A 23507-nucleotide genomic window follows, 5' to 3' on the forward strand; every position below is an offset into this window, starting at 1 on the left:
GTATCTTGTGCTTTCATCAGGGGGATATGACTGATTGTGGCTCGATGGATCAAATTGGGTCAGCCCCAAGGTAATGGAACTCCTCTATTGAGTGAAATTGACTTATTATTTGTCTCAAACACACGCGTCGCGATTTCCGGTATCATTATTGTGGTTTTCCTTTTTTTCTTCCCATTATGGACTCGTGTAAAACATAATGAGCTACGTTCTCAGTTCCAATTACAAATTAGGAGATCGCATAGGGAACGGTGTACAAGCAAAAAATAAATATACACCTTTTATCATTAACACTGTCCAGTAAGAGGAAATATAAAGTAGGCCGATGGTCCAGGAAATACGCCTTCTTCAGGGTGTATAGAGAGAGGGGGAAAGGTAACAAAGACTTGGCAGTCTATTTTAACAATACTCAGTCTACCTTTCTGTCTGTCCAAGAGTGATCCGTCTGTCTTGTCTGTCTTTCTGCCCTCTCTTTATTCTGCAGCGGGGACCATTTCCTGAAACGTTCGCGTACCCTCGGCAGCAAATAGTTTTAGGGCAGCGATGAATGAATTTTTTGAAAAAAAAATGTTTTACTCGTAATGCTGTTTCTTTGCATATGGAACACTGTACTGCATTTAATTATTTATTATTAAACAGAATCATTACTTTCTCAGCACATGAATACGGTGCATTGTCTCGGGACAGGGTTATGTTTTAAGCATGGGTAACGGGGGTCGTAAGCCGCTCCGACACGGGTGCCGACTGGAAAACACATTGAGCACCGATTGTGTCAACGTCCCGACGGCCCACGTGAGAGGGGGCAGACAGGGGGGGGTGCTGTGTGCCAGCGCTAACCTGTTGCATCAACTGTGGCAAAATCCCCCCAACCCCCCCCCCCCCCGCATATCCACAATGCGTATACACTGGGGGAATGCGCTGTAGAACTCCACTTATCCGCGGCCCTGTTACCTGCAATCCCTGGTATCCGCTGCACTGAAACGGCCCGCAGAATATCCCTTTATCCGCACCTCTCCTTTACCTCTTTGTCTGTGTATTGTCAGTGTGTTTTTTGCCCAACTTTGCTTTGCGGAGCCTCTTCACAAGCCATCGATCAGAAAAGGTCATCCTTTTAATCGCATTTATTGTGACGCTCTTGGTGTGGTGAATTCCTTTCATATATCTGCACATTTTTCACAGATAGCGGGGGTTTATTGTCAAATTCGCCCCATTGTTTGCATTTATTATCACTTTTTTTTACCAGATAACCTGTGTATAATAGGGTCCACAAAGCTCATGGGCCACGTCGGCCACATCAACGCAGATAAGAGGAGTTATCGCGTGCTTGAGTCGTGTGTGTGCATGTGAAAGCTGACCGTGCAAGTAAAACGAGACAGATATTAGTCACTTGGTAGAGAGCGTTGCCCTCTACAAATTGGGTTCAGCATGACACTCCACAGGAGGTCAATTACTTGGTTCACTAATGATGGTGATTGTCTGTTTGTAAGTCTTGAACACGAGACTAAAAGCAATTTACAACTTGAGGCTGATGCTCCCATAATAAATAATACCCAATTTGGGCCCAAATTTAAATATTTTAGCAGAAACCCTATTGTATATGTCCCAAATTTAATATTTTTAGCTCTTCTAGAACATAATTACAACTTACATTTACGGTCACTCAGTTATCATAGGCTATATGTAGTAGATAAGTATATTAAACATTGGAAATATTAAATATATTCTTGGTTCTTTCGGTAAAGTCACGTAGAAGGGAAATAATAAAATAATATTAATATAAAGCCGTAAAAAATGCTCACGACGTTTCGACTGCAACACAAGCAATCATCATCAGGTGTGATTTCACACCTGATATGAATCCCTGCAGTCACGAAAGCTTTAAATCAAAATATTAAATGTTAGGAATCTAGTCCTGTACTTAAAACATCATCTTAAAATAATGTTAAGCTTTTATTTAATGTCTTTATCCATTTCATACACATTTCAATATTGTAACACTCTATATTCTAGTCAATGTGAATTTGCTGCGAGTACGGGTAACATTAATTGTGAGCCTGTGTCTACCTTTCAGCGATCACTCACCAGTCAAGCAAGCTGTGCCCATGAATCCAACTCAGACTTCTGGGTTCATACTGCAACAACTGTGCCACCCCCACCCCCCTCCCTCCCTCTTATGAAATATTTTGGTCTGCCCAGTTTTTAATATATCTGAGAAGCATTTGTATATTTTCATAATTTGTTTTCCACATTCCTGCTGCGTTTCTCGCAGCGAGCGTTGTGCAACACTTGGGGATTGACATAATGAGTACAGAACGGCCACTGCCTTTGCTACGTCACTGCACCTCGGAGCGCCGGTGAACATGTTTTGACCTTAAGACCATGTCGGCCGAGTCGTGGTGCAATGGACTCTGCGAACCGAGATACATTCCCGGTCGTGGCTGACAACATCTTCTTTCAATCAATCGAACAACCTTTACTTGCTGTGCCAATATCGCCCTCAAAAAGAAAAGTAGCCATCGGTGTTCTTGGTTCTTTCGGTAAAGTCACGCAGAAGGGAAATAATACAATAATAAAAATAAAACGTAATAAAATAATTCTCACGACGTTTCGGCCACAACGCGAGCAGCCGTCCTCAGGTGAAGACCACGTCGAGAGAATTATTTTATTATGTTTTATTTTTATTATTTTATTATTTCCCTTCTACGTGAGTTTACCGAAAGAACCAAGAAGATGACTCCCTGCAGTCACGAAAGCTTTAAATCGACATTTAGCCATCGGTGCTTCGTTACGGCAGAACGGTAACAGGTACAGGGGGCGTGTAGCAACAGGAACGATGAAAGAAACCCGTCACGACGTCGGCGGTGAACACCGACTGAGCAAAGTAGTACGGTAACCGCGCGTAAGATAAAGTGCAACCGCGCATGACGAATAGCATAAGAAAAGTAAGTAGTAGATAAAACAAATAATAAGGTAAGAACCCTTCCCCCCCCCCCCCCCCTTTTCTTATTTAATTTTACATTTCATGGTAAGACAATATTCGTATATCGCTGATGCTGATGTAGAGCAACAATTCCAACTTCACATTGAGGTGGTCGGCAGTGGTTGTATTGTATCGGCGTGGGAAGATGCCATCTCTCTTATTTGTGAATTGGCCATCGAGCCGTTATGCATTCCGTGGTCCGTTCAGGGTAACCGCAGTCGCATGAACGGGCAGTATACATATTTTTTAATCATCAGTGGCAAGTCATACCTGAATTGATCCTCGGCCCACCCCTCTTCTCAACATCTTTCACTAACTAGTGTGGTGAAACATCGTCAAAAAACCCACACAGGGGGGCACTTCATTCACCAACGGACTGACAAAAAGCTGTATTCGTTTAAAGATCACTCTTTCACTGTCCTTTCTGGAAGCATTTATTGTTTATACACAACACAGCCCCTGCTTTTACGTACAATCGCTGTAACTAAAACTGAATTTGTTATTTTAACTGTTTCAATGGGGACATTTTTAACCGCACCGGCCAGCCATAACAGGATGTAGGCTTCACCTGCTCTACACCGTAACGTTGAAATAAGAAGGATATAGTGGCTCGACAATTGGCTTTTATTCAAATCTGGTGTTTGCTCTGTGGCGAATGAATGGGCCGAAGAATAAGCCAATCTCGAGCGAGCACCAGGAGTAGAAGCAGCAGCAACAGCAGCACCTGCCGTACAGATTCTCCGACGTAAATTGAGGTTTGTTCAGGTGAAGTGATGACTTAGAATGGCGTATTCTCTCTTGACACGTCAGTCAGGTATTTCCCCCCACCCTCTCCTGTCTCTCTCTCTCTCTCTGTCTGCGTTTTTTTTCCAGACCCACTCCACTCCTCAGTGTGCACTCACGCATAACCTGGGCTCACCTGTATCGCCTCTGTTGACATTTCAATACTGTTGCCTGGCGGGCAAACAGTGCCAGTGAAAAAGCAACGATTTGCAGCGCCTGTGACGAAGCGTTCGTTGTTCTCCGGGCGGTCGCTCCGCCTCGCGTTAGCCACGACCAGCAGGCCCCCCCCCCGCCACCCCCCTTGTGAATTCAGTACACCCGTCGTAGCGGTGCAGTGGAGTTGTTTTATTGTTGGAATATTGCACTGCGCTAAGTGGCCCGCAGCACAAAACACGCTGCCACAGCCAGGCGGTTCGTATTGTGTGCTGTGTTTGCCTTCTATTTTTGCTAAAAGCAGACATGCCGCGCCTATACATTGTATTGCCGCCAAAGAATACAATGTATAGGAGCGCTGTGCTATGTGCGGATGCTGCCGCGGTGGAGATGGTTAGCAGCGCGCACCGGACTTGCGGTCTAGAGGTCGCCGGTTTGACTCCATCCTCCGGCGCGGCATTTGAAACAATTGGCATTTTTAAAAAATATATATATATTACTCCCTCCAACTCTGTCCGGCCAGGCGTACAAACGGACCTCTGGCTAACATGGACGAGTCGGCCAAATGTCGTCTATGAGGGCTCTCTCCATAAAACTCCCTCCAGTGGAGGCCAGAGGTCGCAAACGGGTTTTGATTCCTTACCCGTCCGTACCCGGCCGCACCAGGGTCGCAAATGGGTACCCGTACTCGTACCCGGCCGAGTACCCGTTCCCTACCTGTACCCATACCCTACCCGAAATGAGTGACAAACGGTTACTCACCAGTGACTCACGGCCTACCCGTACCCGTACCCGTCCGCACCAGGGTCGCAAACGGGTACCCGTACCCGTACCTGGCCGGGTACGGGTAGCCGGGTATCGGGTAGGGTACGGGTATCGGGTACCCGGTTGCGACCTCTGGTGGAGGCCCATCCACCAGCAGTGGCGTGAGTTCGCAATTGCAGGGACGCGCATTTATCTGCGCCGGGTGTGCGGGTCTTGGTCGATCGCACCGTTTGTCGCAATGCTTCTTGTGCCGTTGCCTTGTGTTTGAGCTCACATTCATGGCGTGACACGGGCAGTGGGGATGTGGTCCTCTTGGGGATTAATAGATAACGCAAACTTTTTTTAACCTTGGTGTCGATGGTGTGCTTACAAATAGTGTCACGTGTGTCGTGACGCAATCACAATGTACATGTACAGCCCCAGAGTCAAGCTACTTCTGTATGAGGGCTTCACGGCACTGTTGTGGGTCGTGGGTGCTATTCTATCATACTTCACCGCGCTGTGCAGTGCGGGTTGGATGCATGTTACACTTCTATTGTACCATACGTGGAGGTGCGGGAGAAAGTAAAGTTGGGTGTGGGGGGGGGGTAGATGTGGGGCATAGAATTAGAGTACAACATAGAAGTAGAGTACAACTTGATAATTGGTTTTTTACCCTTCTATCTGGCAACAAAACTGACACCTTTTTTTTGTTTTGTTGCCAGATAGAAGGGTAAAAAACCAATTATCATATTTTTACTGGCAAATGAGGTTCCCATAGTAGAGTACAACTTGTGAGATCTGACGGAGGTCCCTCTGACCATTTCCTCAAGCTGGTCTCTCAATCTTGTTTTCTGGCATCTTGAGGCATATTTGTGTTTAATTGCTTAACAACAACACAAAACTGAAACTATCATCTCATAAGGTGATGACAAATTGTTTACTTGTAAAAATTAGTGTAAGGGTTTTCTTGGAAAGCAAAGCATGACGAATCTTTCATTTTATGCATTTTGGATGCATGATTTTTAATAAGAAAACAAATAATGTTTCACATTTTGCCACATTTCATTCTTGCAGTCTGGTGCCACTTGAGGCTTGCCTCGTGTCTGGATCTGACCCGGACAGTCTGGCAAATGGCACCTGTGTTCCGGGTGGCAGCATGGATCGATTCGCACCGAGGTGTGGTACCGGCTTTGCCGCGTTGAACTTTCTCCCAGTTTAACCCGCAGGTTTGATAACAGAGCCCGTGCCGAGACGTCAGTCCGGCTCTTTGGTTTACAGTGAGGAAAAGGCAGCAACCGTATTCCACGTACAGTAGAGTATATGCACAGCCGGTATGCCGATTATTTATATGGAAAGGAAACGGATTTGAAACATGCCTTTTATTTATTTCCCATTGTTTTGCGTGTCGGTTTTTTTTGTTGGTTAAAAACTGCCCCGCGTGACCCCGCGCGAGCCAGACAAGGGGCACGACGACATAGGGGGGGTGAGGTCGGCTGGGTTCATTCCGTGCTCATTCGCGGGGCCTCCGTGCGTGCGTGTGTGCGTGCGTGCGTGCGCCATGTGGTGGAGGGTTGGGGGCGGTTTGGGGCTGGTTTGGATGGTGGGAGGATGGTGGGGGTGGCGGGGCGGGGGGATGTCTCAACCGCAAGCAAAAGTGGTTCGTCAGGCCTCTCGTTCCGCGATGTCACTTGGTGTGCGTGCACGAGCGGCGGCGGTGGTGGTGGGAGAGCGGCAGGAGGGGAGATCCTGCCAGCCATCCAGCCAGCCCGTGTCAGAACGTCTTCCCGGCAGGGACAGGTCAAGCGCGCCCGGGTTGGAACGGGGCAAGGGCCAGGGGCCCGCGGCGCGAGCCGAGGTCCTGTCGGCAACCGGCGGAGTCGTCGAGCCGCGCGTGTAGCGACGCGAGCCGCACGGCTTGTTGCCATTACTGCCCAGAACTGACCTGGCCGTCACTTTGACGGCTTAATTCAAGGTGAGGGCGAGCGGAGTGAGTGAGTGAGTGAGCCCGTGCGTGCTTGTTGTGTGTGCGCCTCGGGTGGATTTTTTGTAAGTTCCTAACAGCCGGCGGATTTATCCCCAGAATTCGCACGAAATTTGTGCTGGTTGTTTTTTACTCGCATAAACAACGTCCGCCAAAAACGCCGTTGCCAACAACTTGCCAAATTAGCACGTACAACTTGTTCGGGGTTAATTCTGTGTGAGTGCGTAAATACAGCCGAGCGACTCATCAGTACAATTTTACAGCTTGTTTCCCCTTTCACGGAGCGCGCACGACAATCACGTCATGCTTGTTAACGTAATTGGGGAAGAAGGAGTGATAAAAGCCCCTTCCCAGGACGAGAGGAGGGCCTGTGGTTGGTAGCGGCGGCGGCGACGGCGCAGGAGAATCAAATTGTCCGCTCGGATGAGGACGGGAAACGGGGGGGGGAGAGAAGCCACCCCTCCTCCTGGCCGCCCCCCGCCCCCCCCCTGGCCTCGCTCTCTCGGGGTGTGCACGCGTTGCGTCTCGCCGCTCGTAGCTCCACGGCTGCCATCTCCCGAGGTATTAAAAGAAAAGGGCCGGAACGTAACCACGCGTGGGAAGATAGACGAAGAATATCCTCACAGTACTGCTCGAAGGTGGGAATAACGGCACGTGCATTGCTCGCTCTAGTTGGTGTGTCATCGCACGGCGGACAGAATCCAGGTACTTTTAATGTCCTCGGAAGACTTCACAGAATTCCCAGGACAACGGCTGCTTTAAAAAGAGGATGATGCTGGGAATGCCAGGACAGGTGGCAACGCTATGCCGCTAAAAGCCGTGCCAGTTGCTGTGCCGTATCGGGGAGTGGTGGGGGCCCAGGAGAGAGAAGTGAAAGTGCCGAGTGTGCCCACCCAAGCGCATGGCAACGCGGTGCCGAGGGCCCTGCCCGTTTCCCATGGTGGGTTTTTGTTGTTGTTTGTTGGTGGTGTGCGTTCGCAAAAAAAGTGTAGCGCGCTTGATTGGTGTTGTTTCTCACGGAGAGCGCTGCGCGAAAGAAACCGTCGCGTTTTCTTCTTGTTGCGGCGCCGTGTTGCTATACGAATGCGATCCCTCCAAAACGAATGCGCTACATTTCAACTATTCGTGGTCGCTCCGTGTCGGTGGAGGCCGACAAACCGAGTTTGGCATCGTCGTTTAGTCTTCCGAGTGTTCAAGCAGCAGCAGCAGCAGCTCTTCTGTGAAAGCAGTTCTTCGGTGAGAGTCAGATGTTCCATGGAACGAGAGACACCAGAAGGTGGCATGGTCCGAATAATCTTGACCTTACCTGGCTTTATCTTCCTGACTAAAACCGTGCAAAACCCTTCAAATTATTACTGTACTTCCTTTTTTCTTCTCTCCATTGTTTTCAAAATACCTCCGGCACCTTAAGACTGCTCGTTACTGTGTGTAACAAAGCAGGTTCTTGCTGTGAAAGCACGCGTGCGTGCGTGCGTGCGTGCGCGCGTGTGTGTGTGTGGTGTGTGTGTGGTGTGTAACTATGCAGCATGCACAGTGAAACGCGCATGAACCTCATGCCCTTTATGAGGGGTCTCAATTAGTGTACCTGCAGGCTTGGCACGGTTTTCTGGTCTGTCTGGTTAGCCTTGCCGCTCACTCACACCACCCCCTGGCTCCCTTGTTGGCGGGGGGGGGTAGGGGGCAAGTACCCAGGCACAACGGTGCAGACTGTGTGAGAACAGTGGCTTGATACACGGAGGTGTTGTTTTAACGTGCATTGTGCCAGCGTGGAGCAACATCGCCTTATTGTGATACGTGTCTCATGTCACGTGGAATTAGAGGAGTCGTTACCGCCGCTGCGTGTGCGCGTCTGAGCTCGTGCACGTGCCGCGCGCGACCCCACAAATGACACTCGCTATGGAGAACGACAGAACGTGAGGCCCGGCTTGACCCCCACCCCCCCACACACCCCGCGTACGCCGTGTGGAATGAATTGTTAATTGATCAGTGTGGCTTTGGTGGGATGATCTACTCCTGAGCCTCGGCTAGATTGGGCGCCATCTGGTATTTATCTACCAACTCTGAACTGGGGGTTGTGTGCCCCCCCTCCCCTCGTGTCCCTTGCAATTAGGGACGATTCGTTCCGATCTGCTCCGAGAAAACCTGGCACCGCCGCCGCTGCCGCCACCGCGCAGGTCCGAGCGCGATGAGCTCGCAGCAGCAACAGCAGAGATTCCCTTTCCGCCTTGGGCACCTGAGTGCATCGCTGCTGTTAGCACAGCACGTCGCACTAAATAACCCAATATGCAGCCTGGCAACAAGAGCACTAGAGGGCCTTGCGCACAACACAGTGTGTGGGCGCGCGCACACACACACGCACATACACGCACACACGTGTATTTGTGTCGCGCATTTGTGCCTGAACCCGGCGACCTGAGTTTTTTTTGGCTTGCAGCATTTCGCGCAAAATAGCGCAATATGCAGCTCAAAACAACAACAAGAAGGAAACAATGGAGGGTCTTGCGTAGTAAACATTGCTTGTGTGGGTGTGTGTGCACGTGGTGCATTTGCATCTGCTTGTGGTAGTTGGGTGGACGTAGGGGATGCTGCCATCGCCCCAGGAGTAAAAGCACACACGTGCCTGGGCCTCATGGATAACTCATTATCCAGCAGTGGAGTGAGAATGGCTACTGCTGCTGATTCTAATGCTGCTGCTGATGCTGCCCGTGACATATTTTCAGACGTGGACCCTGTGACTGCCCAAAGTATTCTGATCAGCTGATGTTTTCCCAAAAGAGAACGCATTGGTCTGCTTGAGAGACTGCAATTCAGAAAATACATTGTTCTCATAATGTTTTTCTTCCAAATTGCAAATGTGCACACTAAAGCCTTACTTGCAAGCGGGCTGTTTAACGCTTTAGCTTAATGTTCCGGGATAAATTATCTTACAAATGCCAAACTCAAATTAGTTTGCGTAAATGGATTTGATTAAGCGAGGCCCTGTCTGTTCAGGAAGCCTTTTTCGGCTTTCACACTACATACAATTCTCACGCGTGTACGACTATAGAACTGTGCTGGGATGGTGAGAACGCTGCTTTCAATCAATTCCTGGCCACGCAGAATACACATGTAAATTGGCATCTGTCTAATTGAGATTAAAGTTTAAAAAAAATTCCAGCCATCCTCAAATTCACCAATGGATGAAGGTCTCCTCTCCATGTCATGCCGGTCATGAGTCTTGTTTTCTATACTTTACCATGGTGGTCAGTGCCAGTTGGTGTAGGTAGAGATTGTAAAACCGGTTCTAATATCACTTATTACTGACATCAGCCATGGGCGGGAATCGAACTCGGGATACAGGCTTCATTGTGCAGTACGCTAACCACTGTGCCACGGCTCATCTCCTGATCTACTCAGCCTAAAACGAATAGATCATGGTTCGTCAGAGATGGAGAGACAAAGTTAGTCAGGCACAGAGCTGACCACACGACCCCCACTGTGTCATTGTACTTATTCAGTACCCGCGATCAAAATGTATTAAGTATGCCCAGCAGTCTACAGGGTTTAATAAGGCGTTGCTGACAAATATATCACTGGGTTTAACACGAAGATCCATAAAAACAGGCCTTTGGGAATCCATTGTTGGATGAAGGCCTCCCCATACACACCGTGTCATTCATGGGGGTTATTTTACCATCAAGTTTATTTTAGTTTAACCAGTTGAGAACTCAAGAGGCCAGTACAGTCTCTTAGGCTTTTTCGGTAAAATCACGTAGGTAAAAAAATAAAAATAAAATTAATAGAAGTAATAATAGAAATAAAATAATAAATAACGACGTTTCGGAGGCAACACAAGTCTCCGTAATCAGGTAGGACCGTCACAGCTAAAATGACTGGCGCGTGGTATTATTACGGTGAATGCACACCGGCAGTAGTAACCAGGGCGGCCACTGGAATTGAACCGCGAACCTTTGCGACGAGCGGCGAACCCGCTACCGCCATGACGTCACCGGCCATACTTCAACCGTGCCGATCGGTGCGGGTCGTTGAAATCGGGGAACGTGGTCGTGGGAGCATATTAGTACAGTAGAACAACCGATTTTGCTGTACTGCTCACTTGACTTGCTGCCCACCGCGTAGCCCCAAAGTCTATAGCAACCTGTGTTGCGTGGTTGGCGCTATCCATATCCAGCTGAACCCCGCCCGGCTAGCTTCCGCCATCTGACGAGACCTGGCGCATTCCAGGCGGTTTGGTCATGGGCGAAGTGCTGTGCAATGCTTTTACATTCACGCGCCGCTGGCCGGTATCAATATACATAGAGGTACGGGCATAGCTTCAGCCTGTGTGGTCCTTACCTCTTTGCAAAATAAACATTGCACACGCCCATAGATCAGCCATGTGTCGTGGCACTTGCCCGTAATTCCAGCCCTTTGGGGGAGGCAAAAGGGTTGGTGGATCACGTAGAGATTCGCGAGGAGGCCAGGAGATCAGGGTCACAACAAATGGGTTGATGAAGGCATCCGAATATTTGCCAGCCCACGGACACGTCTGCATACTTACCAACTCGCCCACCCCACTGATGTAGGCGGCAGGCTCCCGGTTTGTAAACCCTTTAACTGCAAACCGATTTTCAAAGCAACAAAAAATGACATCCACATTTTTTTTCTTTTTCAGAAAAATGTATGAAGTGGTGTGATTAGCTCTGAAAATCGATATGCGGTAAAAGGGTTTGAAAATTGGCAGCCTGCCGCAATCCTGATTGGGGATAGACTCAGCCCATCATCCATCCAGGCGTCTATAAAATAGGTACCACTTTGTTGGGAAGTCAACAGTGGTTCTCCTATGGATGGCCTTGCCCCCGTCATGGGAACGCGAATTTTCCACCACTGGCTCTGGGTTGTGAAGAGGAGACGAGCGCAGCCTTGATATTCTCGTCTGAAGTGGGACATCACTTTGAATTTGGTACGCACGCATCTCCGCCAACCAATTATCGTTAATTCATTATTTTATCTTTAGACGTGACTTAACCGAAAGAAACAAATAATAATTCCTGCAGTCACGAAAGTTCTAAAATTAAGATTGAACCACTTCTACGGGGAAGTTTTAAGCTTATCTTTTTTCTCTCTCTCTGGCGACTTGTTTTCTCTGCCTGTGTCCTCTCTTTAGATTGTTCACACTTAAATTCTAACTTAGCAATCTTTGAAATACGTAATCAACCAGGCTATGCGTTAATTGTGTGTTGACCGACCCTCTGTGTTGTATTACATTACATTTCGATATTTTACTAGGTTATTTAATTTTAGTGTGTCCTTCTCCTGATTTTCAGGCTTGCTTGCCGTGCCATCGCATTCGCAGCACCACGTCTGTTGACCACTCATTGATATGCTAATTTTTTCTCTAACCCTCCTCCCTCTCTCTGCCTCCGCCCCCCCCCTCTGTCTATTTAAGGCCACCACACAGAGACGATCACCCCTCTCTGTTACCTGTGTTGCTCTCGCTATGTATCTTGGTGATATCTGTCTGCTAATATGTCTGTCTATAGTTTTCTGGTTAGATTTTATGTCGCTATTTCATTATACCTGATGATGATTGCTTGTGTTGCAATCGAAACGTCGTATTCTATTATTTAATTTAATTCATTATTTTATCTTTAGACGTGACTTAACCGAAAGAAACAAATAATAATTATCGTTATACCCTCTTAATGCATCGGGATTTTCTTTGAGTACTCCTGGCTAAAACTTGCGAATGCATGTCTCTCCTGAATACGAGTCTTGAGGCTTAGTGAGCCTTGACTGCAGGAATAACCCACGTTATTATACTTTCCAGATAGAAGCAACCCGCTTAACGACTTCTTGTCGTTAGTAGCGAGCCTTAACGAGTACCTAAAGCCGCATGGTAAATGATTAAAGTTGCACCACATACGGGAGAATCGTATCACGTGAGACAATGCGCGCAATATGGATAATTCAGTACGGATAAGAAAGGAACTCCGTGTGCAAGCACTGCCATTGGTCATCCATCCAAGTCTGCAGTCCTCATCATCAAATAATTAGAGATTCGCAATGATAAAAAAACATTGTGCCATGTTCACTAAAGAGTCAAAACGGAGGCAAGAGGCCAAATATGATCCCCCACTTAAAGTGAATTTAAGCGTGTCACTTGCCAGTGCCTGATTGTCTAAGGCTCTTGCCGCATATTAATTTGTCAATTCTTAAGTTCGCGTTAACTCATCTAATTACGGCTCTGCCATGTTTAATGCTCCTGCATGGGTTGGTGCTCTTTTAAAGGGGATACAACATCGCCTTTTAAAAGGCCGGGGGGAAATCCATTTAGAACAAGCAAAAAAAAAAGTGTGTGTGTGCTTTGGCGGACGCTCGCTTGAGAGCCGTTTTATTCTGTGCGGAGAAATGAAACGGTTTAGCGCCACCGCGCTCTTGCTCGTTAAGCAGGGACGCATTAGCCGAGGAACCTGGCTAGCCTCGCTGTCTGTCGGCCGTGATCGCGAGCCCGCAGTCGTCCCGTCTGCGTTCTCTCGCCGCTCGTCATTCTTAGCCCCCGGGCCGGAGCCCGAGAGGACGACACCGCGTTGATTAAAATGAGCCCACGAGGCACACGGAGGCTTGGGGGAGGGGCGGGGGTTGCCTCAATTCCAACATGAAGTAAAAAATTAATTACATTTGGTCGAACTAAATTGATAAGGAGCAGATATATCTTCTTGGTTTTTTTAACAGTTGAGGGTAAAATATACTAATGGGATGATCTAATTATTTAAAGACACTGTTCTGCCAGCAACGCGGCTTTACTTGTGGGGGAACAACAATGAAGGGACTGCAGTGGCAGTCGTATACCATACGTGTACGGTCATGTTGTCGTCAATCCACTGCTGGATGAGAGCCCTTTCACCACGCTCGTGTAGTTTGTGGGGCTTGTGTGACCGTCAAGGCACCAGTGGTAGATGAATGTAATATTAAAAAAAAAGAACTAGCCACATTTATCACAAACACAGAAAAAGTGTACTATCAGCTGACATTTCAGGAATTGGGTCTTCTCAACAGCAGCCTGATCCTACATGTACATTCACTTTGCAAGCACTGTGTACATGTATACATACATTTATGTATTTAATCCACTTAGATACACACAGGCACAATAAATATAAATCATATACATCAGTATTGGTTAAAAGCGATTTTGCACGGGCATTTAGTATCAAACGAGGAAGCACATTAATCAGTGTTTCAAGGAAATTTGTCTTTATGATGAAGGTGGAGGGGAAAATGCAAATTGAAGGTTTAATTATTAATCGCAAGACTTGGGCACTTTTAACCCATTCCTTTCTGCTGTGCGGGTGGCAGGGCTGGACCGTGACTGAAGAGTGCCTTTTTGGGGGTCGGAGGTCAGCTTGGGGTGCGCGGCAGCTCTCCTCCTCCTCCTCTGGGCATCGCATGGACGCCACTCGCCAGCAGATCCGTGGCCTCGCTCGCTGACGCCAGGGGTGAAAGCACCGAGACCCTGGGGAGAGAGCGAGAGAGCCCCTCTCACTCTCCTGGAGCCCGCGGAGGCAACGCTACCGTGGAAGATGAAGGGTGGATTTGTTTTGGCTTGAATCTCGCAAACTCGGGAAACCGGAACGACTGCCGTGATCATCGCAGATCTTTTTGCGCGTGCTCGTGATTAGGAATGCGAATCTACCGTGTCAGAAGACCCTGACTTGAAGCTGAACATAAAAACCGGGATATTGTTCTTTGGTTTGACTTGTGCTAAGGCTCAGTGGGTTCAATGTTTTTTTTCCCACTTGTGGTGGGAGTGCCAACGACTGTTTGGCTGTGAAGCATAGCTGAGCAAACCGAATCCGGCAGCATTACTGCGCCCTACTTCGTTGAACCTTCACTTTGCTTCGCTCGACTCTTCCGTGGCCACGGTCGTGGCTTAGGACGGTGGCCGCTGGCACGCGGTCGCCGCTGCAGCCCCCCCCCCCCCCCCCGCTCGGAAACGTCGCGCCGCAATGATACAAACCAAGCGACGGGGCACGCAGCGTTCGCGCCGCAGTGCGCGGTGAACCGTCCCGGCAGACAGTGCATGGGACTCGCAACCGCCGTCCGTCGTCTTCCTCCGACGATGCGACCTGCGCCGCTGACGCCGAGTCCAGAAGTTCCGCGGAGGCAAGCGGGGGGCAGCGCCCCACGTGCTTCCCCGTGCTAGCGTCACGCAGCTTTCAGACCATCAATGACCACATCGGAGGCGCGACGGGGCTGCGAATTTCGCTGAGGGAGCGTGTTCGACGCCGTGGGGACATGCGGGCGCGTGCGTGAGGACGCTCGCGCGCGTGAAGCGGACCCGACCCGGTCGCCGGCCACGGTGACCATGGCCAGCAGCAGCAGCCTTAGCAACGGCGGTGGCGGCGCCGGCGGAGGAGGAGGCTTCGTCGGGCCGAATGGCGCCAGCGGAGGGTTTCCCATGCCCGTGCCGTACCCCTTCCTTTTCCCGGCGAGTTTCCCCGGATCGCTCGCGGGACACTACCGGCAGCAGCAGCAGCACCAGCAGTACCAGCAGCACCAGCAGCAGCAGCACCAGCAGCAGCTGCAGCACCAGCAGCAGCGACTCCAGCAGCAGCAGCGACTCCAACAGCACCACCTGCGCAGTCCGCATCCGCCCGCGAGCCTTGCCCCCGTGCTGCTGCCGCCTCCTCCGCTGCCCATGGGATGTGGTGGGAGCTCTTCGCCCAGCAGTGAGTAACACACGGCATTCGCACAGCGGCATTTAAGCCGTCGTAGTATTATTGTTGTTGTTGTTGTTAATGAGGGTCTGCTTTGATTCCTGTACTTCCGTGTTTCTCAAACTTGTTGGTCCGTCGAACACCAGACAGCCTGCCCACCCCTGGTGGCAAAACGCATTCACTATAAATACCAGTCATAGAAAATTATTCATATTACCGGAACATTATTTTTTTTTTCTTCTTAAACGCAGCTATAATGGGTTTCCTTTTAGGTAGGTGGTGGCATGTAATTAGGGTAGTTTACCTAACTTAATTTGTTTTTCATGAGTAAAACCAACCTGCATTTGCATCACAGCCTCGCAGACCACCTGGAGGACCATAGCGGACCACCCGGTGGTACCGGGAACCACACTCTGAGAACCGCTACTGTAGTTAAACCTTTGTGGGGTGTTGTTACTAAAGCATCAGCCATGGTCTGCCACCAACTGGACGAAGGTCCTCCCCTAGAGCCTCTCGGCGTGATCTCAATCGTGAACCACCATTTCCTGAAGTTTATTTCATCTGCCATACAATGGATGTAAAAAAAAAACTGTGGTGCACATGCAATGCTGTCATTGTATATTTAAAAAGAAAACCCACAACAAATTGCTCAATGCAACTGTGTGGCTTGAAAAGGAAAAGATATCTATCAGGAAACGTTGTATTCGTCATAGCACATGACACCTCGTGCTATGAAGTAGGATCATTGTCCGAAAAAGCCGTCTCTCGTATTTTTTATTTTATGGCAGTGTTAGTGACGAGCATGAAGTGGCTTCGTGTGCTGTGGAGAAGGGCCATTGCCTGAAACGTCATCTATCATGTTTTTCCTTTGAAGGCCACAGTAGTGTTTACGAACGTGTTGATTTTTTTGTTGTTGGATAAGTGAGCTTCTGCATCGCTGTCAATTGCAGCATCACCAAACGGTTTCTACCATTGTATAAATGGAAGGGTAGGGAACGATCTGCCTTGTGTGTCTTTTTGGGGGAGATTTGTGACACTGCAGATGTTAATATGGAGGACAAGGTAGTATCTCTTGCATGGAGGAGCTGTAGCCGGGGGGACGAGGACATGGGGCGAATATTGGTTGTGCCATGGTGGTGAGATGTTAACTAGTTCGTCTGGTATACAGGAGGTTTGTTCGATCCCGACACTGACGCTTGTATATTTGGACTTTGCATGTTCTCTCCTATGTTCTCCCCACTTCGTTAAGCTTTCATTTGTGACCAGGTTGCTTCTGAAAAAGAGCTATGTAACTCAGTGGGCCTTACCTGGTAAAATAAAAAAAATAGTTTAGTTTTTGTTTTTAGGATTGGTATAAGATTCAAGCGGCGTGGCCGTCAATCCCAGCCTCTCATTACTTTATTTCCCCCACCCACCTTCCCCTGGCTACAGCGTCTGTCCCCTAAGCAACTATTTTTAACTTAAGTAATGTACAAACCATTGCATTATTAATGCAATATTAATGCAAGTATATTGCATTATTAATGTGCCGTATGTGTTTGTTTTAACGGTGTATCGTGTGAATACAAACTTTTTCGTTTTTTTAAAATTATGTCGCTTGGCTTCTGCTTCAGCCCACAGGGAATTTTAGTGGGGGGCTAATGTAACGTTTCGTCCCCCCCCCCCGCTAAGAGGCGGGGAGGGTAAAAGCCCCCTTCCTTCTGCCCCCACCTGCCCCCCACCCCTCCCCCTTTAAAAGTGGTGTCGATTGTGCCATGGTGTGAGAAGATAAAATTTCCTAAAATTTGGTTAGGGGCCATCCATTTAGTACGTACGCATGGAGGGGGGGGGGGGGGTAACCCAAATGCGTACGCTTGCGATTGGGGGGTCTACTGACAATGTATGTACCCATAGGAAATGGGGGGGGGGTGAAACCTCAGTAATAATTGTCTACATTGGCCTTCAAATGAGCCACAGTTCAGTTTCTTAAGCTGTCAGACAAGTACTACCGGGAGAAGTGGGACTGTGGGAGAGGTGTCACTTGTATGCCACCGTACCCCTCACTGCTAGCTATCACGCAGCTCAGCATTGAGTCTGACATAATCTGGCGGCCTGCCCCATGAATTACACATCCTTCAATCTGGCCTCACTGCAGACTGCCGCTGACTCAAGATTTTAGCTGCCGCAGTGCTCTCTGTTCGTGCTACTGCTGCCCGGACTTCAGTACTAACACTCGTCTGTACATCGGTCTACTGTTACAGCAGATGTTCAGTCGACACACTTTATGTAGGGACTAGTTCACCGAGTTTTTATCGTGTTTTTAAGATCGTAATAGACGTGTTTTTTAATAACCAGTCAGGATGGATAACACGGTCAAGTATAACCGTTTGTACAAAGCTGTGTGTAAAGCTAGGCCGCAAGCTAGTAAACAAGAACAACAAAAATAAACTAATCGTATTCTTTGGGTCTTTTGCTAAAGTCACGTAGAACAAAAAAATATTAACAAAAAACTATGACTTTTCGATCGCAACACAAGCAATCGTCATCAGGAGAAAAAAGAGACGGGAAGCTGCTGAGGCAGGCTGTTTGAAAGGTTTTCAATGGGTGTAGCCCAGTGCTCACCACCGCAGCCCAATCAGTCCCCACCACCACAGCCCAATTAGTGCTCACCAGCGCAGCCCAATTAGTGCTCACAAGCGCAGCCCAATTAGTTACCATGGGCCGGATAAATGTCCTCGGCGGGCCGCATGTGGCCCGCGGGCCGTAGTTTGAGGACCCCTGGTGTAGCCCATGGGTCATAAGCGAAGTGGGCGGGGCTAGTGATGTTAAAGTGATAAATTTGCATGTCAATGTAAGATCGGAGAGCTACCTCCACGACGAGGGCACGGAGATGGCCATTGTATTGGGAGAGATTAGCATGTCAATGTAAGAGATTAGCATGTCAATGTAAGAGATTAGCATGTCAATGTAAGATCGCAGCGCCGCCGCCACATGGAGGATATGAGCGACGGTGGCTGTGTTAGTGTGATACATTTAACCTGTTTTAATGTAAAATTAATCAGAGTCGAACATAACCACTAACATCATAAGGTAGGATGGAAACATCACAGCCAGTTATGACTTAAACTGGTTAATAACGTCCTTCCAATGATTGCTCAGTTTGTACCCATCTTCTCGGTTGAAATTGTGTCTCTGTCTATATATCTGGATGGCTTCATGAACGAATCTTTGTTGATAACCAGTGGGTTTGCAGAGTACCTTCGTCTTGGAGAAATCTATTTCGTGAGCCCACAGCGTTAAAACAATGATCATCCACGGCCGAGGTATTGGTCCTATCGTGTTTCAGATCTGCCTTATGTTCACGAACATGGTCCGAGACATATCGCTTAGTTTCCCCAATGTAACTACTGCTGCAGACACAGCTTAGTTTGTATTCGCCGGGGAATTGCATGTCAGGGATCATATCCTCCCCCCTTTTTTCTCCTGATGACGATTGCTTGTGTTGCGATCGAAGTGTCGTAGTTTTTTGTTAATATATTTTTTGTTCTACGTGACTTTACCGAAAGACCCAAATAATATGAATTCCTGCAGTCACAAAAGCTTTAAGTCAAGATAGAAACTAATCGGTTATGGGAGAAAATAAAGTGGGATGAAATTCCTATAATACGTCACCTGTTCGACTGCGTTCAGTCGGCGTTTGAACCTAGCGGACACCAGACAAACCTTTTAAAGGTACGCAACTTAATTATTTAATGCAGCCAGCGGTGGACTATCTGTTTGCTTAAACACATTAATAGTATTAATCCTTGAGCGTTTCTGCGTGGATTGAATATCGGCCGTTCTATAGGATTCGGGGGGGGGGGGGGGGTCAAGATTTGACAGATTTTTGCGTACCTACTAAATGGATGGCCCCTTACATTTCTGTTCGCTGTGTAAGTGTGGTGTTGCAGGTCTCCCTTTACAAAAACGGTGATGTAAATCAACGTGGGATCTCGCATTGGTTTCCTGAACGAGACACTGAATTGTAGCAATGTGGAGATGGGTGCTGATTTTTGAACACTCTTGCACGGATGAGGCCGGAATGTGTTGACACACTGTAACTCCGACCATTGCCTGTGACCAACTCTCCCAGAATGCACCCGGATCTCATCGGATCTCAAATGCTAAGCAGGATTTTGAACCTTGCCACTGGATTGGTGACCCCCCCCCCCCCCCATCGATATATATCTAAATGAACTCAGGCCTCACGTAATGCACGTGATTTCTGTGTGGCCACCCCCACTCTGAATCCCTCCCCTCTCCCCCACCCACTGTGGAAACAGACACTGCTCCGTGCAGATTCGAGGCCCTGATGTAGCCTCTTTCTCCCCTATCCTCTTCTTTCCTGACCCCCCTGCTCCCATTTTTCTATTCCCTTTCCATCCTCTTACCGACTTGTTTCCCATAAATTATCCTCTCTCGTTTCTTTCTCTGTGCCCGTCCATTACATCCTTGACTCTACTCCACTTCCTGCGGTGTGTCACAGGTTCCAATGTTGGTAGTGCTTAACAGCAGCTGTTATAGACAGCAAGACTCCACTGTCAGTAGAGGGCTAAGAAAGTCAAGTCCATTGTCGTGCTACGCTCCAACATTCGTGCTTGCCCGCCTTCACCAACACACACTCACCGGCATTGTGAAGCATGGTCAGATAATCCCCATGATCCGTACTGTGTGGGGAAGCTCTCTCATCCCGCAGGATGTATAAATGGGTGGTGGGGTTGGGGCTCTAATAGGTGAACTCGATATGATATTCTTTTACTTCAGTTTCGTAACTCGGTCTTGGAGTTTATAAGCAGCGAGGGGAGCCACTTGCAAATCCGAGACAAGCTGGTAAACCAGTCTGTTAGAGGAGCCCCCCATTCATTGCATCCGACTGCAAGGAGAAATGTGCACACATTAACAAAGCGAACACGCACGCACTGATTGTTGCCGCCACGTCGTGTAACGTTATATTTTTTAAATGGCAGCAACAATCATTTGAGCCCTCTGATGTGGGGCGCCACGGTGGTGAGATGTTAACTACTTCACTTGGTATACAGTGGGTCGTCGGTTCGATCCTGACCCTGATGGCTGTATATTTGGAGTTTGCATGTCTCTCTCCCCGTGGTCGCGTGGATTTTTCTCCATGTCCACTTGTTTTTCCCTCCACATTTAGAATCAAGATGCGTTTAGAATATTTGGCTGTTATACATTTTCACATGAGATAAGCCGCTTCGTTGAGCTATCATTTGTGGCCAGGTTGCTTCTGAAAAAGAGCTACATAGCTCAGTGGGCCTTACCTGGTAAAGTAATTGTTAAGTCGTTAGTTTAGTGTTTTTTGTGTCGTTTGGCAAGACGTTCAACTTTTTTGCTCCATGTTCTGGGAGCGTCTTTAGCTTCCGAGCATGCGGGGCGAAACATCGAACATCATGCCGAACGGCACGGAACGTAACCCCCGAAAAGTGCGCGTGAGAGCCGTGCGGTGCAACTGCAAAAATTTACGCCGCAGCGACAACAATACAACGATGCATTCATGGCGTCTAAACGCAACCGCATCTTAGTACGCTTTATATAAGATTGAGAACTGCATTAGGGTGAAAATGGAGTCCGTGGAGTGGGAGGTCAGGGCAGAGACACCAAAAGGTTATCACCAATAACCAACGAGAGCCCACGTTTGTTAAAATACTTGCAAGGGGTGCTTTTTTTCAAAGTAGATCAGTGGCATTTTCACGAAAAAATGCATACACGAGCCTGGCCATTGGCGAGTTTTACACAGCGATTGGCACGATAACCGTTTTGTTGTTCTCGTGAAAACATGTCAAGCATCCTCGAATGGCCAGACTAACGGGCGTAATATTTCGCGGGTGTAGCAATAAGTAGCCCATGGGCTCGCTTAAACAACGGCCGCGAGCTCGCACGGACACTCGGAGGCTGCGTGAATTAGTGATGAGCGCGCGGGAGAGATGGGCACACGGACTACAACATCCCTCTCCTAATAAAGTGCTGCGGAAATAAATGATTCACGGTAAATATGAGCAAACTCCCGGAAACCAATAGCTCCGACCTGCAGTACAGCCAACCGCGCGTTCTGCCAAAAAGGGGGCGAAAAATGAAAATAAATGTATATTTGTGCAGTCGACATATGATATACGGCAAGGGCTTTCTTTCTTTATTTGTTTATTTATTTTTGCAATCTGCAGTGTTTCATAATTCATGTTTGCCGCTGATTTATAAAGCTTCTGCAAATGCTTTGAACGGATGGCCTTACATGCCGCGTGTATATCCCACCAGATTCATGGCGTGACAATTCATTTGTCTTAATCAAAGAGCGAGGAGTAATACATCAGCCAGCCCTGGCCCGAGCGAGGGGCTGTAAATCCCATGGATTGGACGTTTTCGGGGAGGGAATTTCCCCACCATGGCCGGCAATGGTACCCAGGAGTCCGTGTCGTGAGAGTGTGGTGGTGGGATATTGATTTTGTGGCGTGTAGCTTGAAAACTGCCCATTAGCGATTATCCCCATTGCAAACACTAACGGACGTAAATTTATGGAGGAAGCTCTTACGCAGGTGTCGCGAGGTTAAGTTGCGCTCAGGAGAGAGGGTTCTTGTGGAGGGACACTCTTAATTATTTTGGATGCTTTGTTTTGTTCCGGTTTTTTTGTTTTTTCCGATTTAAATACGTGCCACTTAGAGGCGAGCGTAAATTGTGTTAGTCATACCACAGGCGTCGAGTCATATTTCATTGTAATATGTGCAGCAGACTGCATGTCATTGCACAATTAGTGAATGTCCCATTTATTACGATATATATAATATACCTGTTCAGCCCGATTCAATATTTTGTCCGAGAAAATATTATATATTGACTTGTGTTTTTGTTGTCAATAATGAAAGAAAATTAATCAAGATAATGAATAGCTTTTTTTTTTACAAGCCACAATTTTGGTCTGCGGAATAGTTAGCTCATCCCACGCCTGAGCTGGTGGTGAGATTGTATTCATTAGGCTGGCGACGATGCATAGATTCAGAGATTATAACTGATTCTGTCGCTCGCGATACGAGTGTCGGATCAAGCTTGCGAAAACTAATCATTTACAGCTCGTGCAAATGATACGCAAATTATGTTTTACATTTAAAGCTCATGGGACAAATGAAACCGCACAAAAGAGACGGAACAAAAAGAAAAACAATACAAACGAGACGGTAAATGTCAGACGATAAAACTCACGATCGATTCTGGAATCAAAATTGCACACCTTGAATAGTGACAAATCGCCAAATTGCTGGAAGGGGGTAAAACGTGACTTGTGTAGAATGTACCTTGATCTCTTGGACGTGGACGTGGTGAATTTACCAAATAATAGAGTGAAGCACTGGTCCCATTGTGATCATGTTTGTGCACAAGTTCTCCACCAAACACTCGCATGCGTGTGCGTGAGCACGCACCTGTGCACAATTGCTCAAGTGCATCGAAACATCCTTTTGCTCGCTCGCTCGCTCGCTCCCACAAACAAGCGCCTGCAGCAGAAAGACGCCGCTGCCCATGCCAGCTTTCGCTTGCACAGGGAAGACAAATACAAATAGCCCCCCCCCCCCCATAGCCTTAACAGACTGTTGTGTGCCAGAACGGTACACAAAGGGATGGGTGGCCAGCACCACGCCCGGCCGCCTTTGTCTTCCGAGTGGCGATGTCAACATTGCACCAGGTACTCATTTGAGGCTGGGGGAGGCCCAGTACCAGTGCAGATAATCGTCACTGGTGTTGGTGGCCGTGAGTGGGAATCGAACTCTGGTCGCCAGGTTCCTAGCGCAGCGCGCTAACCGCTGCACCACCGCTCCCCACACGCGAACGTAGCATGATGAAATCACTTTTCGTGTGTTTCATCTCGTCTAATCTCGGAAGCTAAGTAAGGTTGAGCCCGATGAGTACTGTACTTAAGCCTTCTCTGGGAATACCAGAATAGGGTTGAGTTGCGATGTGGATATGAAGGTGACAGTAGAGCAAGGAATTATTGAATCTATCTGTGTGGAGCTTTGAGTGTGCGTGGTTTTTCTCCGGGTACTCCCGATTTCATCCCACATGAAAAAAAACTCGTAACTCTCATGAAATTGTCCAACCATCCTCATGCAAGAACCTCCAGCAAGAGAGCCTTGAGATTCAGTGACAC

General features: G+C 48.1%; 1 protein-coding gene across 6 annotated transcripts in view; it reads left to right on the forward strand.

The window, feature by feature from the left end:
* The window catches only part of LOC144934535 (retinoic acid receptor alpha-A-like), a 101545-nt gene that overhangs the window by 15289 nt on the left and 62749 nt on the right, over positions 1 to 23507 (forward strand). For 5 of the 6 annotated variants that reach the window (XM_078860419.1, XM_078860421.1, XM_078860425.1 and 2 more), the window contains exon 2: positions 13980 to 15352. In XM_078860419.1, the coding sequence (XP_078716545.1) occupies positions 14989 to 15352 (364 nt within the window). In that variant the 5' untranslated portion in view covers positions 13980 to 14988. Of the gene's footprint in view, positions 1 to 6368; positions 6633 to 13979; positions 15353 to 23507 lie in introns of those variants that run through there. The other variant, XM_078860420.1, reaches the window with a different exon arrangement.

The sequence above is a fragment of the Lampetra fluviatilis genome, chromosome 10, assembly GCF_964198595.1.
Source record: "Lampetra fluviatilis chromosome 10, kcLamFluv1.1, whole genome shotgun sequence".
Taxonomy (NCBI): domain Eukaryota; kingdom Metazoa; phylum Chordata; class Hyperoartia; order Petromyzontiformes; family Petromyzontidae; genus Lampetra; species Lampetra fluviatilis.